Source organism: Somniosus microcephalus, chromosome 8 (assembly GCF_052327205.1).
Source record: "Somniosus microcephalus isolate GS21.2 chromosome 8, FLI_Smic_1.0, whole genome shotgun sequence".
NCBI lineage: Eukaryota > Metazoa > Chordata > Chondrichthyes > Squaliformes > Somniosidae > Somniosus > Somniosus microcephalus.
Window position 1 is genome coordinate 133,535,568 of NC_140994.1, and position 20,412 is coordinate 133,555,979.

Below are 20,412 nucleotides of genomic sequence, written 5' to 3' on the forward strand. Positions count from 1 at the left end.
AGGGAAAGTAGTGAGTGAGGAGGACATAAAAAACCTGCAAGGGGACATAGACAGGCTAAGTAAGTGGGCAGAGATTTGGCAGATGGAATACAATACTGGAAAGTGTGAGGTTATGCACTTTGGCAGGAAAAATCGTAGAGCAAGTTATTATCTTAATGGCAAGAAACTGGAAAGTACTGTAGTACAAAGGGATCTGGGGGTCCTGGTGCACGAAACTCAAAAGGTTAGTATGCAGGTGCAATACAAGAAGGCCAATGGAATGTTGGCTTTCATTGCTAGGGGGATAGAATATAAAAATAGGGAGGTATTGCTTCAGTTGTACAAGGTATTGGTGAGACCGCACCTGGAATACTGCGTACAGTTTTGGTGTCCATACTTAAGAAAAGACATACTTGCTCTCGAGTCAGTACAAAGAAGGTTCACTCGGTTAATCCCGGGGATGAGGGGATGGACATATGAGGAGAGGTTGAGTAGATTGGGACTCTACTCATTGGAGTTCAGAAGAATGAGAGGCGATCTTATTGAAACATATAAGATTGTGAAGGGGTTGGATCGGGTGGATGCGGGGAAGATGTTCCCGATGATGGGTGAAACTAGAACTAGGGGGCATAGTCTTAGAATAAGGGGCTGCTCTTTCAAAACTGAGATGAGGAGGAACTACTTCACTCAGAGGGTGGTAGGTCCATGGAATATGCTGCCCCAAAAAGCTGTAGAAGCTACATCATTACATAAATTTAAAACAGAAATAGACAGTTTCCTAGAAGTAAAGGGAATTAAGGGTTATGGGGAGCGGGCAGGAATTTGGACATCAGTCTAGGTTCGGATCGGTCATGGCCCTGTGGGTAGCGGAGCAGGCCCAGGGGCCGTGTAGCCTGATCCTGCTCCTATTTTGTGTGTCTAATTCTGTTAGATTCAGGAGATGGTTCTGTGATAGTGGATTGGCGGTTAGGATCAGATCAGCCATGATCTTATTGAATGGCGGAGCAGGCTCGAGGGGCTGATTGGCCTACTCCTGCTCCTATTTCTTATGTTCTTATGTCAACAAGCCTCCTTCACTTACTGTGTGGAGATTGGTGTTACATTGCCTCCCAATAATACTCCCCCACCTTCTTTCGCTCAAAGCAAAGTAGAAAGAGCACACTGAATTTTGCAGCTGGGGCTGAGCTCAGGATGGAGGGCCAGAGGTATCTGAAGTAATAGGTCTACCAAGGGCATCAGGTGAAGGGGAAGGTGGGCTGCAAATGGACCGAGGGCCACAATAGGAGTACCAATGCACTATTCTAAAGTTATTCAGGTGGCAAGACAGTACTTTGCATAGAGACACATGTAGTTCACATTAAACTCTTTTGGAAAGGAATCCGGTACCATCCAAGAAGAATTGCTTACAAGGCTGCTGTGAACCTGATCGAATACATTCGAGACAGTAGTTTAATAAGCAACACTGTTGAGCATAGAGGGGGATTGTGGCTGCGTGTTCCATTGCCTCTCCCTCCCCCTCCCAAAGCTAAGGCCTCTTCCCTCTCGCACTGAACTCCAGACATCAAGATGTATTTAAAATCAGGGATGCTCAAGCTTTTGTCTTTGTGGGTCATGCAGGTCATGAAGCCCGGCTGGCCACATATAAAATCGAGGTTCCATTAATTTCCATGTATCTCAAGTTGTTGATTTCAACAGATCTTGGTGCAATTAGGATTTATCAACCAGCAAGGCCACTATGTTAAAAGCAGCTCTTTCCAAACCTCCAGGTGCACAAAACTTCAAACAGACCAAACCAGGAAATAAAAAATATAAATGCAAATTAGGCTGAGGGGCCCACGTTGCCAGCTTTGACACCCACAATCCAATGACACTAAATCAGAAGCTCCTCTGTAGTGAGATCTTGTTCTGCCCCACTGCAGTTCCACCATGCGTGTCCCACCCAAGCCTGTCAGCATTCATTTTTTTTTAATAAAAGGAATGCAACTTAAATATAAAAAGAGACTTAGTCACTGAGGCAACACTTCAGTGTTTCCAACCATGAATGGGCAGCATGCCCACTCATGAGAGGAATCAGATGTGATAATGAGGGGAAGTCACTGATGAATTTTGTTTTATGTCCCACACAAAGCAATAAGTTACTGAAGCAGAGACATAGTCTGATAGAGATGATAGTTTGTATTTCCAAGTATTGGAAATGAAACTGGAAAAACCAGATGCAAACAAAATAATTAAAGATTTGAATTGAGTTAGGCAATTTACTCACCAACTTTGGAAGCCTCAATTAGATGATCATTACTGACTAATTCAGTCCTTATGCACACCCTTGTTATATATGCTGAAAATACTGAAGTTTGTGACAAGCCTAACTAGCCTAAAGCAATCCGTTTTTCATCAATCTTACCATGTGGAAATATGGAGCCCAAGCCAGTTTTTACATTGCACGCAAAATAAACCCAGATGCCAAGACATTCACTGTTAACGTAGTGATCGCAATACTGTTTGAAAGGATGGCAATACCTCTGGAAGGTCAGCAAGACCCTCTTATAGGGAACTTAAATGACTATGTACAGATCAACAAGCAATCACACACAGAATGGATGCTGGGTAGGGTAGTGGAGGCAAAAATCCTGGAATTATTTAAGAAACAGCTGGATTCGGTGATGGAAAACTCTAGCTTCATCTGGATGGACATGGTAGGATGGGCTTAATGACCTTCTTCCCCCTACATTTATTCAGTAACATGCAGTTAGTCTTCATTTCCTTCCATTAACTTTTGTCCGAATCTTACTTACACAGCTCCAAAGAGGAAGCCCATGTACTGTCCATCCACCTCAAGCGTGTATATACACCGATACTCCTCCTGCAGTTTGTGAGCTCTGCATGCCAGGAATCAAGGGCGCATAAATTCATCTCGGGCAGTAGAGCAAAATAGACAAAAGCGCAAAAGGAATTGACAGATTAACTTTGAGACACTTCCTCAATCTCTCTCCTTCCCAAGTGTTCCCACCAAGTATTTGGTGAAACAGCAAAGCTCAGGGTAAATGAGGGGCAAGAAATAAACTGCAAAAATCATGAATAATCCTAACCCGATTCTGTACAGTGGTCATGTTGCCAAACAATTCCCCCATTTTAGTCCATTGTAATGGTCCACTGTTGTGAGCTTCTTGAATCCGTACAATGTGCACTACATTAAAGAGACGTCATTCCTTGTACTTAACCAATACCCAGATTCCTTTGGTTGGTGATTCCCTCAACCTTGTTATGCTAAACCTGTATCGAACCTTGGTTAGACCACACTTGGGAGTACCGTGTACAATTCTTGTCGCCATATTATAAAAAGAATATAGAGGCGCTGGAGAGGGTGTAAAAAAGGATGTTACCAGAAATGCAAGGTTATACCGATCAGGAAAGGATGAACAGGCTGGGTCTCTTCTCTTGAAAAGAAGGTTGAGGGGTGACCTAATAGAGGTCGTTAAAATTATGAAAGGTTTTGACAGAGTGCTTCCACTCGTGGGGAAGAGCAAAACTAAAAGCCATCAATAAAAGTTATGCACCAAGAAATCAAATAGAGAATTTAGAAGAAACTTCTTTACCCAGAGTGTGGTGAGAATGTGGAACTCGCTACCACAGGAAGTGGTTGAGGCGAATAGTATAGATGCATTTAGGGGAGGCTAGATAAGAATATGAGGGAGAAGGGAATAGAGGGTTATGCTGATAGAGTTGTGATAAGGAAAGACGGAGGGAGGCTCGAGTGGAGCATAAAAGCAGGCATGGACTGGTTGGGCCGAATGAAAATACAGCACAAAAATAGGTCAATGTAATTCCATGTAACCCCTAACTTGCTCAGTGGATGTAATCTTGAGCCATCGTTCCAGGTAGATCCCAAATCCTATGCCTGGTCTGTGTTGGGTTAGCTGACCTCAGAAGAGACAATGTTGGTGGTGTTACAATTGACATCAGTGCCTCTGAGCTAGGGATGCAGGTGAGGAGAAGAGAATGAAAATCAGCTATAGTTCTTGGGGGTGAAACTGGTCTTAGGCTGTGGCACAAAACAGGCAACAGTGATTCAGCATCCAATTTTACACCCCGCCTGACTTTCTTCTTCAAATGACAAGGGTTACACCACCAATGCTGTTCCTTCTGAGGTCACCTAAGCAAACACATACCAGACCTGGTATTTGGGATCTATCTGCGATTTATGGTTCGGGATTACCACGTGTGCTTTATCCAGTGACACAACTGGAAGTCTAGCAAAGCTGGCGCCCAGCATGACTTTGGACCCCCCCCCCCCGAGGTAGAATAGCCAGCCAAGAATCATTGTGTGGGCTCACACATACAGAAAGGGCACTTGCGTGAGCTACTGGAGATCAAATGATGCCCTCTGAACTATAACTCTGTACGAGTCAGTGCTTTCAGACAAGGACGAAGAAGAACAGATGGGAGGGGTGGTCGGGAGAGTTGGAAAAGGCATGCGGACCAAAAGGTCCTAGATTCAATTCCTAGTCTTTGCTGTATTAGCCGTCTTGGCTAAAATGACAGTAATGACTGCAGCTGGCCTCAGCACCACTGACTTAGGGAGGGGAAAATAATAGGCAGGGTTCCCACGCCTGATTACTATTGAGGCTCCTGCTGAAATATACATGTATGCAAACATTGGGTCAGGTCAGAATCAGGCTGTCTCTAGTCACAGCTGGTTGAGGTAGCAGGGTGGGGTGGGGTACAGGAGGATACCCACCCTGTGCACGTAAACCCATGCCCCAATCATGGAGTCTTCCTTTAGAAGACAGGAAGTACGAGGAAAAATATGGAAAAAAGATACTCATAACATCGGGAGAGCATTCCTTTCTGTTTCTACGTAAAACACATGATTTGAGTCATCCATATTTCCCAAATTTACCAGACTTAGTGAAAGACCCTAACAACTTTAACATAGCAAAATATCCCAAAGTACTTCACAAAAGAGTGCGCAAACAGTCACTGACCAAGTAATTGGATAAGACTGTGTTGATGGAATAGGCTGCAGGAGGCTTCTGAAGATGGGGAAGAGGATATAACAGAGGTGTTTAGGAACAACTTGCACAGTGCTGAGGTGTGATGATTGATAAGTCTTCCACAGATGGTACAATGGAAGGATGCCAGGGGAAGGGGAGTGGAGCGGGGGGGAGGGGGGCGGTTGTAGGTGAAACACAGAATCATAAAAGCAGAGGATGAGAGCTGGGATGTCGTCAGGCTGGAGGTGGTTGCAGAGGTAGGATGGAGTGAGATGGGATGTAAGGCTGGAGTGGGTACAGAGGTCAGATGAAGTGACTTGTAAATGAGAATTTTGAAATTTCAAATTACTTGAATTTGGGCAGCCTGTTCAGACCCCAGCTCAGATGTGACTGCCACAGAGACAGTCATCTCACACTGATATCCCTACCCTCCTCCAGCTCTACATCCCAGTTCACGCCATCCTACCCCTCTACCCCCCTCCAGCCCTATGCACTGCTGTGATCAAACTGGCCTTCTGGATATGTCACTGAGACATTGTGGGATTTTTATTCTGTCACTAATGTAACACCTATGGCTTGCCACACAAGACTGACCCATTGAACTCCGGACATATTGAGAGTTCTTGATCATGACCGAGTCATCAGGCTGCTGGGAGGAAGATGGTTAGTAGTAGCAAGATAGAATTCCACAGTAACAACAGAAAATGCTGGAAAAACTCAGCAGGCCAGGCAACATCCGTGGAGAGAAAACAGTCAACGTTTTGTCAAGACTGAAGGCCAGGCTGGGAGAGAACGAGAGAGAAGTGAAGAGACATTAAGAGATATTCAAAACGGGATGAGATGGTGATAGGACTGGTGGAGACAAAAGACGGCTCTAGATTAGGTGTGAAATGCGCTGGCAGAATGGGAGACAGCTGCCATGTAGGAGAGAAAAAAAGGGGGGGGGGGAAAAAGGGTCAAAACAAAGGTGTGGATAAAAAATAAGTAAAAATGTAATGGGGGCTGAGGTTATGATCTGAAATTGTTGAACTCGATATTGAGTCCGGAAGGCAGTAAAGTGCCTAATCGGAAGATGAGGTGCTGTTCCTCGAGTTTACGCCGAGCTTCCGTGGAACAATGCAAGAGCCCGAGTACAGTGAGGTCTGAATGGGAATGGGGCGGTGAATTAAAATGACAGGCGACCGGAAGCTCGGGGTCATCCATACAGACTGAACGGAGGTATTCCGCAAAGCGGTCACCCAATCTGCGTTTGGTCTCCCCAATGTAGAGGAGAGCGCATCGTGAGCAGCGAATACAGTATACTAGATTGCAAGAAGTACAAGTAAATCGCTGTTTCACCTGGAAGGGGTGTTTGGGGCCCTGGACAGTGGGAAGGGGGGAGGTATAAGGGCAGGTGTTGCATCGCCTGCGCTTGCACGGGAAGGTACCGGGCGAAGGGGAAGGGGTGCTGGGGGTGATAGAGGAGTGGACTAGGGTGTCTCAGAGGGAGCGGTCCTTACGGAATGCTGAAAGGGGAGGGGAGGGGAAGATGAATTTGGTGGTGGGATCACTTTGGAGGTGGCGGAAGATGATCCATTGAATGTGGTGGCTGGTGGGGTGAAAGGTGAGGACAAGGGGAACCCTATTGTGGTTACGGGTGGGAGGGGCAGGGGCGAGGGCAGAAGTGCGGGAGATAGAACGGACACGGTCAAGGGCCGTGTCAACCACAGTAGAGGGAAATCCTCAGTTGAGGAAAAAGGAAGACATGTCGGAAGCAATGGTGTGGAAGGTGGCATCGTTGGAGCAGATGCGGCGGAGACGGAGAAACTGGGAGAATGGAATAGAGTCCTTACAGGAGGCAGGGTGGGAGGAAGTGTAGTCCAGGTAGCTGTGGGAGTCAGTGGGCTTGTAGTGAATGTTGGCCAATAACCTATCCCCAGAGATGGAGACGGAGAAATCGAGGAAGGGAAGAGTCGGAGATGGACCATGTGAAGGTGAGGGAAGGGTGGAAATTGGAGGCAAAGTGAATGAAATTGTCTAGTTCAGGGCGAGAGCAGGAAACGGCACTGATACAGTCATCAATGTACCGGAAAAAGAGGTGAGGGAGGGGACCCAAGTAGGACTGGAACAAAGAGTGTTCCACATATCCCACAAAAAGGCAGGCATAGCTAGGACCCATGCGGGTACCCATAGCAACACCTTTGATTTGGAGGAAATGAGTGGAGTCAAAGGAGAAATTGTTCAATGTGAGAACAAGTTCAGCCAGGCGGAGGAGAGTAGTGGTGGATGGGGACTGGTCGGGCCTCTGTTCAAGGAAGAAGCGGAGCGCCCTCAGGCCATCCTGGTGGGGGAGGGAGGTGTCGAGGGATTGTACGTCCATGGTGAAACGGAGGCGGCTGGGGCCAGGAAACTGGAAACTGTTAAAGTGGCGGAGGGCGTCCGAAGAGTCGCGGATGTAGGTGGGAAGAGACTGGACAAGGGGAGAAAAGATAGAATTGAGATAGGAAGAGATAAGTTTGGTGGGGCAAGAACAGGCTGAAATGATGGGTCTACCAGGGCAGTCCTGTTTGTGGATCTTGGAAAGGAGGTAGAAGTGGGCTGTGCAGGGTTGGGGAACTATGAGGTTGGTGGCCTCGGGGGGAACATCTCCAGAGGAGATGAGGTCAGTGGCAGTCTTGGAAACGGTGGTTTGATGTTCGGTAGTGAGGTCATGGTCCAGGTGGAGGTAGGAGGTGGTGTCGGAGAATTCCACAGGCCTGATGTTTGTGACTCTTGTGGGGCAGGGAGAAGTGGGACAACGTATCGAAAATCAGGGTAAATTGGCTGAAGGGCCTGTGGAGCACACTGGAATGATGCATTGCCAGATCTCTGCCACTAGAGGGATCCCTAGTATTCAAATGACTTCCAGGAGGCCTCTAGTGGCCAAACCCTAGTACCGCAATGCCAGGCCTGTCCTTGAAAAGTGCCTCAGGGCCCCGCCTGACTCTGGCCCTGGATCGACATGCCTCAGGGCCCCACCTGACTCTGGCCCTGGATCGACATGCCATTTCTCCACCTCGCCACCCCATGAGAACAAATAGTTGATTCATGCTCCCTTTAAGATTGTGCACGCTTTTAAAGTAGCATTAAATTTTCAAATCTTTTGTGATCCCCTAATTTGTGTGTATAATCTAGGTGAAGTCTTAAAACGTTGAACCCAAACAAGTCAACTCCATTAATTCCCATAATCTTCTATGGAACAGTATCATTACTGTAGTCGATATTTGCTATTTACTTTTACAAACATCTTGCAGAATTTTGCTTTGCGGTCCTAAATATTAAAGTTAAATTATTAAGATGGAACCATTGTTTGCAGCCGCTTCATACTATAAAGAGGTAGTAAATAAAATATCAACATCCAAATCATAAGAGTGATTTGAGAAAGAAAATTTGTTGGAATTTATTCAATGTGGAACTGGGTTCTGAATAAAACCTGCAGAAGCTTCTCCTTTGCAAGATGACCTTGTTCATCATATTCCCTTAACTTGCTGACTCACTGAGATGCATCAGAAGTTCACCTAATGAGTGATAGGATTGCATCCAAGGCATTTCTTATGCAACACATCTGCAATTACATAACCTAGTCTTGAACACCACATTACAGCTTCTAGAATATACTATTTGCAAAGCAAACTAGTGACACCTAGAAGTTGAAATTCCAGCCTTGATTAATTTGAATGAAAAACATCGGAATTGTTAGAGGATAAAAGGCCAAGGTCCATCTAGCTCGCCTTCTACCATCCTGGAGGTCACATGATACAACGATAATGAAGTTGTTGACTAATCTGAGCAATCAATCTCTGAAAGGCAGACAAGTAAAATGCAGCATTTCACAGCCTTATACTCTCAACCTTTCCGCTAAAATTAAAGACAGGGATTCCATTCCCCTAGTGGTAAATGTAAGTTCTGCTCCCAGCGTCCCAATTTTAGTAGAATAGTAACAATCCCAAGGATATTAGTTGAAAGCAAATTCCTTTCAAGGTCCAAAATATCAATGGCAAATAATATTAATACGAGAGCTGTACTGTGGAAAATGCTTGGCAGAATCCCCTCGTTTATTTTGTAGACATACTTCTTCCACCTGTCCTTGCCCAATACCATTACAGTGTACGCATACTCTCAACGGGCTAGTCCTACCTAGCCTTCTATTTGACGTTGCACCATCTTAGAGCCTCTCAAGTCACTATTGACTTTCTCCATGGATTCTATTAGAGAATTTGAGTTATTATTGCCAATCGTAGCAGAGTGGCTCAGGCAAGAGAAATTGATTTAAGAGCACAGTGCTATCACCATACCCTTCCCCCACCAACCCTTCTGGAATGGAACAAACTCACATGCTTAAGGTAAGTGGATTTGAACAAGAACTCCGACACTTCAATGCTCAAACTTAGAGCGAGCTGCCAATTCAATGGAAGAGAACATTTATATAGTTGTTTCATCATCCCTCTTCATAGTCCCAGTAAGATACTAAAATCAGCTTGGACAGAAAGGAGACATGTCCAATAGGGTTGCCACTTCTGCACCAGAATGCCCAAGTTTTGAAATGATCTGCCCGGAAATTTCTAAAATACTCGATGCCTGGTTTTCAATAACAGCCCCTTCATGTCCCATTCCCCCAACCCATTAACCCCCACTGTGCTTTTGTCTCATCATAAAATCTTACAGCACAGAAGGAGGTCATTCAGCCCATCATGTCTGCACCAACCCTTTGAAAGAGCTATCCAATTGGTCCCACTCCTCTGCTCTTTCCCCATAACCTTTCAAACTTTTCCTTTTCTTCAAGTAAATATCCAATTCCCTTTTGAAAATTATTATTGAATCTGCTGCCACCATCCTTTCAGACAGCACATTCCAGATCATAACTCGTTGCTTAAAACAAAATTCTCATCTCTCCTCTGATGCTGTGGAGTCATTAGTGGAAGGTTTCCACTGCATTTTCCTCAGCACCAAATGCTAGTAGCAGAACTGAAGCCACGACCCCATCCCCTAGCCTACCCTCATCCTTGTCCTGCCCTTCCAACCCAGGTCAGAAGCCGAAAGAATCAGCAGCCCTAGTGTCAAAGTCAGACTCAAGATGGCAGATAATAAAACAATGGAGGGATGCAAGGGTGGTAACTTTTTGGAGGGGGGGGGGGGGTGGGAGGAGGAGGGCGCGGCAGGGAGAGAGAACAAAGGCTCACTTTCGATAGGGTAGTTCCCATAATAGCCAAGATTTGGTATATGTGTTGTATGGCAGCAGATCCCAGTTCTTGTAAATCAAATGGAAGGTACGTACCTAGTACAAATCAAAAACCATACCAACTTTTTTTTTTAAATTAAAAAAAATCCCTTTTGTTTTATTACATTAGAAATATAATTTCACTTTACAGTTTGTAGAGAGATTTCAGTACACATTAGAGTAAGCAATATCATTTAGCAAAAATGGGACCCAGAACCCATTCAGATGAGGAGAGAGCTGCCACACTGTAGTAACAAGGGACTTTGCCTCCTGTTCCCCACCCATTCCTTGACTCCACCCCAAAAATATAACAAAGATGCATGGAACAGTCAAAACGTATCGACAATTTCAATTGCTTTACACCAAAATCCTTTGGAATACTGCAAATTATTTAAAATTAAGATTTAGAATTTATTTTTAGAACAAATATTTATCGATCTGTACATTCAATGTACATTCAGTACATTCAATGTGTGTTGGCCAATTGCCTTATCAAAGACTCAAATCTGCTGCCAGTCCCTTTTATGCACTGGGTTAATTTCTTTTGTTTGACCCGTGACAGAATACCTCCCCCGCCTCCCCAACATACTCCAATTCGTCAGAGACAAAGGCAACAGCTCCACACAAGAAGAAGACTGGTCCAGAAAGAAGCAAAAAGGACACACAGTCCAGCGGGGACTGAAGTTTATCCGCCAGACAATCCTCAATTCAGCCCCCAAACCACACTCGCAGTGTCTATTTGTTTCACTGTGTAAATGCAGCTTCAGTTAGATACAGCGGAGAGACTGTGCCATAAAGGGCTCTAACTGGGTGGTGTCTCCTCGTTTGTTTTCTAACTGGTCCCTCTCCGCATGTTTAAATAAAACATGTATGTATATATGCACACACAAATAAATAAATAAAATGAATTACACTGAAGGAATTTTTTTTTAATGCACACAAACCAAAAAACTGCTTTAAAAATTCAAAATTTCAGCCTCTGGATCGTTCACTTTAACAGAGTCTACGTTGTAAGGAACAGAAAGCATAATTCCTAGTCGCAGCCTCTCCATGAACCTGTAAAAACCCTCTTCTCAACAACTTAAGTCACGTTTTAAAAGTTGCAATTAAATAACAAAAATAGGGAAAAAAAACAAACATCGATTCCCTTTGGGATAAATAACCTCGATTAAAATTCAAGGCAGATTTCTTTCTTTCACGCAGTGCCTTCTTGCAACGGTGCTGTTTCTCAGGCGCACAGAAAAAGCCCCACTCTTACAGACTTGTACTATCTGCAGCACAGTGCACTGGAGGCTAGAAGCCAGCAACACCAGGCATTAAATATACGTCTCGGACCATTTGCAATCTTATCTAGTCCCGGCGCGAAGAATCCAAAAGGAGGGAACAATTAATTGCACGATCAGAGGATGCAAAAAAAAAAAATAAGCTTAGATACATACCGTTATCCGGGGAATGTTCTTTTTACCCTGATATCCCGACATCATCGCGGTTTTTGTTTTTTTAAAGAGTATTATAATCTATCAGTTAAAAAATAAAATAAAAACTAAGCACTTTTTTCCCTCTCTCTCTAGCTTCTTCTGCTCGAGTCTTGTAGGGACGTGATTTGCTCCCGTGTCCATACAATAGCAGCGCTGTGTGAGTGTGCTGGGACTTGACTATAGGCTGCTGTAAGGCTGCACCTCCCTCCAGCTGCTATTGATCGCTGTCTGCAGCTCTCGCCTCGCCCAGGCTCTGTCTGTCTGTGTGTGCGCGCGCGCGTAACGCGAGCAGAGCCGCCGCCAGGCGGAGCCAGAGCTGCTCCCGACTTCCAACCCCTCTGGCACCTGAATAAAGTCCCTAGAAATCAACCAAAAAAGAAAAACAAAATGATATATGTCCCCTTGGATTTCTGATAATTTGGGATCTGACCCAATTCCAACCACCCCTCCCCTCTGAGAGAAATCCAGGCCGCATTGCAATGTGCATAAAACATTTTTTTTCCTATTTATAGTCCTACATGCGATTGTACCGTTTTAAAATTCAAGGTTAAAAATTAAAAAGAGCTTTATAATCAGCCACAATTTCTAACATTTCCTTACAATAATACACAATTGATGTATTTCATCATCCTCTGGTATGGGGCTACTCCTTTCAAGTCCCTCAGAACCGAGGATGACTTGCTTCCACATTAAAAATGAGTGCGCAGGTGACTGATGAGTCCAATGCAGGACCTACAGTCTCTCACAGGTGCGGCATACATTGGGTGGGGTGCTTGGAGTTGATGTGCGCTCCTTGTGCTGCTTGCGCTTGGCTTCCGCTTGCTTCCGGCGAAGAGACTCGAGGTGTTCGGCGCCTTCCCGGATGCTTCTCCTCCACTTTGTGCGGTCTTGGGCCAGGGATTCCCAGGTGACGGTGGGGATGTTACACTTTTTCAAGGAGGCTTTGAGGGTGTCCTTGAAACGTTTCCTCTGCTCACCTGGGGCTCTCTTGCCGTGCCGGAGCTCCGAGTAGAGCGCTTGTTTTGGGAGTCTCGTATCGGGCATGCGGACAATGTGACCCGTCCATCGGAGATGATCGAGCGTGGTCAAAGCTTCAATGCTAGGGATGTTGACCTGAGCAAGAATACTGATGTTGGGGTTTCTTGTGGCTTGTTCAGTGCGAGTTGGAGGATACAGTTTAAGTTCAGTCTATGTTATACATGGAGAAGGGAACCCAGAGGTGGAGGGTTGCCTGTTCTGGTCAAATGTATTGCTGGCGGTTTCGTCACATGCACTCCCGCCTCCAACTGCCCCACCCCCACACTCCCGCCATCGGTGGCCCAACACGTCCACCCTCACGGAGCACTGCCTTCTCACACCTAATGGAAAACGAACAGACTCTTCATTACCTGTTTGACTTGACAGCCAAGAGTCATCCAAACAGCCCCTTTTCGCCATCTTCAATGTTATTACAACTAATAATCAGAAGCGCTCAAAGAAAATGAACAGAAAACTCAATTGTTTTTAATGCCCCTATGATTTTTCTCCCGGGGTTGCTTGCTGTACTGTCCTGGAGATTAATCTTCAATGCCTGGCGGCTCCAGGCCAATCCTGGAGGGCTGGCAACTCCACAGAGGTGGCAAGCAGACCTGGGATTTGGAAAGAATTGTGTGAAAGGGGCATTCAGAAACAGGAAAATATTTGTTTTTGTTTAGATTGGTTCACATTTCTGATCAACCAATCAGAAAACCATGCCAGATTTCTTTTTATACTTATGGGCAATGTTTTATATAATCCTAGCAGATGCCTCGGTCACATAAGTAGGTCAAATGTGATGTTTTATAAAGGAGCAGGTTATATCACATTAATACAAAGTATTTACAGCACAGAAACAGGCCATTCAACCCAACAGGTCCATGCCAGTGTTTATACTCCACAAGAGCCTCCTCCCTCTTCGTCTAACCCCTTCTATTCCTTTCTCCCTCATCTGTTTATCTAGCTTCCCCTCGAATGCATCTATGCTATTTGCCTCAACTACACCTTGTGGTAGCGAGTTCCATATTCTAACCGCTCTCTGGGTAAAGACATTTCTCCTGAATTCCCTATTGGATTTATTAGTGACTATCTTATATTTATGCCCCCTAATTCAGGTCTCGTCCACAAGTGGAAACATCTTCTCTATGTCCAGCCTATCAAACCCTTTCATAATCTTGAAGACCTCTATCAGGCCACCCCTCAGCTTTCTCTTTTCTAGAGAAAAGAGCCCCGGCCTGTTCAATCTTTCCTCTCAGTTTGATATCATTCTAGTAAATCTTTTTTGCACCTTCACCGGTGCCTCTACATCCTTTTTATAATATGGAGACCAGAACTGTTCACAGTACTCCAAGTGTGGTCTAACCAAGGTTCTATACAAGTTTAACATAACTTCTCACCTTTTCAATTCTATTCCTTTCGAAATGAATCCCAGTGCTTTGTTTGATTTTTTTATGGCCTTATTAACCTGCATCGCTACTTTTAATTTTTTTAAATTTGTTCCTGGGATGTGGGCATTGCTGGCAAGGCCAGCATTTATTGCCCATCCCTAATTGCCCTTGAGAAGGTGGTGGTGAGCCGCCTTCTTGAACCGCTGCTGTCCATGTGGTGAAGGTACTCTCACAGTGCTGTTAGGGAGGGAGTTCCAGGATTTTGACCCAGCGACGATGGAGGAATGGTGATATATTTCCAAGTCAGGATGGTATGTGACTTGGAGGGCAACTTGAAGGTGATGGTGTTTCCATGCACATGCTGCCTTTGTCCTTCTAGGTGGTAGAGGTCGTGGGTTTGGGAGGTGCTGCCGAAGAAGCCTTGGCAAGTTGCTGCAGTGCAACTTGTAGATGGTACACACTGCAGCCACGGTGCACCGGTGGTGGAGGGAGTGAATGCTTAAGGTGGTCAATGGGGTGATCTATGTATATGTACCTCCAGATTTCTCTGTTCCTCTACCCTATTTAGACACTTATCTTCCAAGGAGTATGTGGCCTCCTTATCCTTCCTACCAAGATGTATTACCTCACACTTATCTATATTGAAATTAATTTGCTAATTATACGCTTATTCTGCAAGTTTATTACGTCTTCTTGTATTTTGTCGCAGTCCTCCACTGTATTAACTACACCCCCCCAATTTGGTGTCATCTGCAAATTTTGAAATTGTACTTCAGATTCCCGAGTCCAAATTGTTTAAGTAAATGGTGAATAACTGTGGTCCCAGCACCGATCCTTGTGGACCACCACTTCTCACCAGTTGCCACTAATGTATCGTTATGCTGCTAAGATGTGCCCCATTAAGAACATAAAGTCTAATTACTGTTAGTAAACACCGAGTGATGTTAGAGTTTAATTGCTCTCCAGTCTGGTTTTCTTTTTTGTTTATTCTTAAAGAGTGATAATTAAGTCCACTCAAAGCTTACAGACATTCTGATTCCTGTGTGAAATGGCTGCCATTGTTTCTTTTTTAAGTGTAACACAGATATTTGGTGTGACACTTAAATGTGACCGAGAAGGGTGATGAACAGGAAATGCACATTAGATGTACCATTTCATCATATTCATCAACAAACTCCCATTACACAGTTCACAATATTTTTATAACGGCAGAAATATTAAACCCTGCAAAACATAATGTATTATTATGATTCTGCTATAGTGTATGTATGCGTCCCCTTAAGACTATAAATTTTAATTGCAAAACTAGGTTTGTACACAGGTCATTAAGACACTGCAGACAATTTGGCTCTGGTATTTTGTGTTCTTAGAAATGTCTTTTATCTCTTTGTACTTTCTTTTGAACTGCAGAGCTGCATCACAGAAAGTGGAGTGTGATACTTGATGTGCGACAGACCAGAAACGCTTGCTAGATTTTGTGTTTTAATAATATTACCAGTTGTTGTTTCGTATGGTGGGAAAAGCTTATAATGGGATGTTTAGTTTGGCTATCCTGAGATGCCAAGTGGAGAAATGAGGTGCCTCCCGCAAAAGATCATAGTGGGCGGGTTGATGTGATGTGTTCCATGGTCTGGGGCTCATGGCCACTGTCGCACTTCGGGCCATCCCTCATCTTCCACTTGTGGAGCAAGCAGCCGCATCGTCCGTGCCCTGTGCGGATTGGGTTGAGCGCCGTCCACTGGCTTCGAGGGAGGTTAAAGCCAGGAACCTCTGCTGTTGGGTCAGTGGCTCTCCCGTAACCTTGTTCACAGTTAGTCAGAGGAAACCTTTGGGGGGTGGATTTTAAACAGGCTGCCCGGGCATTAAGCTGGGGATTTGCCGCCCGATATAGAAACCGCCCGATTTACGTTCTCATTGAAATCGATAGAAATGAAAATCAGTTGCTTTCTCGAATAAGCGGCTGATCCACAAGCCCTGTATTACACCCGAGCAGAATATTGAAAACCGGCCTCCTTATGTGTTTTAGCTGGGTTTGTTATAACAGGCTGAGAGAAGTTACAGAGCCATCGCTAAAATAAGTAAGAAGAACAGGCTTTCTTGTAATTTGTTTTTGAGGTTACAGAGTCACTTATTGAGTGATCACCTAAGACTTGTCACCTAATAAAACCAATATAAAGAAGGGTGGTGGAAGCAGGTCCAACAGTAACTTTCAAAAGGGAATCAAACACATACTTGAAAAGGAGAGATTTTCAGGGCTATGGAAAAAGAGTGGGAGATTGGTACTAATTGGATAGCCGGCATTGGCATGATGGGAACGAATGACCTCCTTCTATGCTGTAAGATTCTATGATGACATGTTACTAAATGAAGCATTACCCAAGTGTTGCCAGTCTCTATGGTAAGTTGCCAATTCACGACAACAGGATGTTTCAAGAATTGATAAGTTATCAACAGACCTGCTGTGGTGTTTTTCACAGTGAGTTGAAAGTTATGTTATTTTATAATAATAGAGGGGTTTATTCTATGGTAGAGCATCAATCAAGGCCACTGATTACAGTGACTGAATAAGTCAAATTCTTATCAAATGGTATTCTAAGATGCTTTGCACATTGAATTCCACAACTCTCTCCATTATTCTGTAGATACCATAAACAAGTGGACTTTATTTTAAATATATATATCTTTAACTATGTATTTAATTTTTACTCTTTACCAGTTTTAAAGCTAAGAATATAACAAAATGTTATGCAAGATATAGTAATTGGAGTTAGATATTTAGGCCTCAAAAATCCATGGTGCAGTATTCCAGCGTAAGTGCTGGGATGTGCCTGCAGGAAACCTCCGTCAATACGTGTATGTCGCTCTCTCTCTCAGCTTATTATGTTTTCTGAAATTTTGTAAAAGAAAGACTTGCATTTATATAGCGCCTTTCACGGCCACCGGACATCTCAAAGCACTTTACAGCCAATGAAGTACTTTTGGAGTGTAGTCACTGTTGTAATGTGGGAAACGCAGCAGCCAATTTGCACACAGCAAGCTCCCACAAACAGCAATGTGATAATGACCAGATAATCTGTTTTTATAATGTTGATTGAGGGATAAATATTAGCCAGGGCACCAGGGATAACTCCCCTGCTCTTCTTCAAAATAGTGCCATGGGATCTTTCACGTCGACCTGAGAGAGCAGACGGGGCCTCGGTTTAACGTCTCATCCAAAAGACAGCACCTCTGACAGTACAGCACTGCACTGGAGTATCAGCCTAGATTTATGTGCTACAAGTCCCTGGAGTGGGACTATGAACCCACGACCTTCTGACTCAGAGGCGAGTGTGCTACCCACTGAGCCACAGCTGACACTAAAGTATAATCTCTCTTTCGAGCATGCACACATGCATATACACACAAAAACACTCATTATACATTCAACCCGAATAAACCTATTGGCCCAGAAATTCGGGTCTCCACGGGTGAGTACGCATGGGGTATTCACCCGTAGGCCCAATGGGAGTGCCAGTTTCCTGCATACACTGAGCATGCACGGGAAACCGGCACTTCCGTTCCCCTGAACGAAGGGGTTCAGAGTTTGAACGCGTGCGCAGGAGAGGCTGCGCGTGCGCATCGAACTTACGTTTTTTTTGCAGGTTTTCCTGGGAGGGTAAGTCTCCAGAAGTTACACATTTAAAAAGCAGGCATAAGGCCTGCTTTTTACAAGGTAAGTGGTGAATTAATTAAAATTAAAACATTTTTTCCACAGGTTTATTATTTTTAAATACTTTAAAGAAAGGTAAGTTTATTTTTAGCCCCGTTAGAAAATAAAATTATTTTTTTCAAAAATTTAAATTATTGTTTAAAATAGTTATTTCATGTAATTTATTGTTTATTTAAAAAATGTGATTAAAAAAAAATTTATTTGAAGATTTAGTGATGTTTTGGGGCCCATAGTATTTCTAAGTTTTGACAGCTCTTCCTGTCAAACTTATGAATGGGCATTTCCCTGCTCCGATTGGCTCCCCATGGCCCACGTGATCCCAGGGGACACATCGAACTAACTGCGCCCCTGGGATACGCAAGCACTGCACGCCGGCAGTTGGAGCAGGCCCAGGATTGGAATCCCATGTGGACTCACAGCTCAATGGCCAGCGCGCAAGATAAGTGCAGGTCGGAGGCTTGCACCCGCGGGAAGCCCCCGACCCAAATTTCTGGGCCATTAAAATTTGTGGTCTGACTGTCTTCAAATAATTTTGAAAAAGAACAAAATAGATTTTGTTACAGACTGAGAGAATAGCTTTCTACCATTTGGCTAGCTTAAATTATATTGACGCATCCTGGGAAATTGTGTACACTGCATTTCTTCAGACTGCAAGATTTGCCTTCACCTGTCAGATTCACTGTTCTGGCCAAAAATGTCAAGTGAAAAGAAGAAAGAATGAACTTGCATTTATATACCACCATTCATGACCTCAGGATATCCCAATGTACTTTGCAGCCAATTAAGTGCTTTTAAGTGTAATCACTGCTATAAAGTGGGCAAACGTGGCAGCCAATTTGTGCACAGCAAGGTCCCACAAACAGCAATGTGATAAATAATCTGTTTCAGTAGTGTTAGTTGAGATATAAATGTTGGCCAGGACACCAGGAGAAGTCTGCTGCTGTTCTTCAAATAGTACCTTAGGCTTTCTTACGTCCACCTAAGAGGGCAGATGGGGCCTTAGTTTAACATCTCATCCAAAAGTTGACACCTCTGACAGTGCGCACTCCCTCAGTACTGCACTGAAGTGTCAGCCTAGATTATGTCTCTGGACTGGGGCTTGAACCGATGAACTTCTAAGTATATATCCAGACTTTTTAATTAAGCTATTGAAAGACATAAAAACAATTCAGGGGTTAAAATAAAATATGTATTTGTTTACTTTTGTTTAATAATCTTATTTTGGACATTATTACATTTCAGTTACTTTTTCAAAATGTATTTTGACTGATTCAATTGGTTAATCGACAAATGGTGCTAGTGATGTGGACATATTGAGATAGATCTTACACAATATAAAATATTAACATTCCTAGATAGTTTTTTCCATTGTGACAGTTTAAAAAAGGGCTTGCCATTCTAAAATGTGACACAGGAAGTGGGATTACCATGTACAAGAAATGTGTTTTACAGAGAGAGAAAGAGAGAGGGGGTGAGGGTTCCTATTACAGTACACATCTAGGATTGCTACCTTTTGGCTAATCCAAACCCTAACTGGGGTAGGAAAAGGATGTGATGATGAGTAGGTTCAGGGCTCGAATACTGACTTGTTTCCTGATGAAAAAAATGAAGATTTATTGAGAATTTGAATAAACTATTCACTTAAAAACAGATTCAAATGTAAATGAAATTTAAGTTTCAGAACATTCTGAACAGCTCATTCAAATTGGGATTGCCCAGTTCAAAGGAGGACAGGTGTCAACTTTCCAGCCACCCAACATGCGAAACCCTCGGCTCCCATGAAGCCTGTTAGAATTTCCAGCCAAATACTAAGCACATTGGCTTTGGGATAGTGTTTTTGTCATCTTCTTCCAACGATAATCAATTAAATATTCATTTCAGATGTTTTCCTTAAAGCTGGGGTGTGGTACAATCCTTCGGACACTTGCTTTCTGATCCTTTCCCAACTTTCAGCCATTACTAAAGTGGGCTTGTTTATGTTACTCCTACAATGATGTCTGTAATGAAGCAGTTATTCCCATTTCACTTCTTTTGAACTTTATCTTTGGTTTTTGATTTAAGAAGCTATTTAATCTGACTCAGTGATGGCATGGAGGGTGGGCAATATTCGGATTTGAATGATTTCCTTGATACGGGGTGTGCATTTTCATTATGAAAAATGCCATATCTGAGGAAATTATTTGCCATGATCCCCTATGCAATGGTTATCAGGAACAGGATATTGTATCATGAACAGCGTCACAGCCAAGTTCGATCCTGCCTTCCTCCTACATTTACACATGTGATTGCTACAGCTAGGTGTGCAGTCCCTCTCCTTTCTTGTCCTAACTATGTTTGCCTCAGCAAGGGGTTAAAATTGCTCAATATAACAACTGGTCTTAGCATATCCCGATTATAAGGAGAGTTATATCCTAAAGGACCTACATGCTCAGCTTTGTGGCAGCTGCATCATTCATCACTCGTGGAATGCCATTACAGAACAAAAGTTTGATAGTCTCATGCCGGGATGTGCTCCAACTGCTACTCAGCATCCATGTTTTGGATGGGGTGGAGACAAAATCAGGCAAAGCTTCCATTCCTGGTCACTATCCAGTGATTCCCCCTGCTGTGTATGTGT

At 43.8% G+C, this 20,412-nt stretch overlaps 1 protein-coding gene across 3 annotated transcripts in view; it reads right to left on the reverse strand.

The window, feature by feature from the left end:
* The window catches only part of LOC147113805 (dihydropyrimidinase-related protein 3-like), a 485,445-nt gene that overhangs the window by 198,921 nt on the left and 266,112 nt on the right, over nt 1-20,412 (reverse strand). Inside the window, exon 1 of one of the 3 annotated variants that reach the window (XM_085995143.1) lies at nt 11,646-11,931. The exons of the other annotated variants lie outside the window; for them this stretch is intronic. Coding sequence (XP_085851269.1) covers nt 11,646-11,690 — 45 coding nt within the window. The 5' untranslated portion in view covers nt 11,691-11,931. Of the gene's footprint in view, nt 1-11,645; nt 11,932-20,412 lie in introns of those variants that run through there. 3 annotated transcript variants of the gene reach the window in all.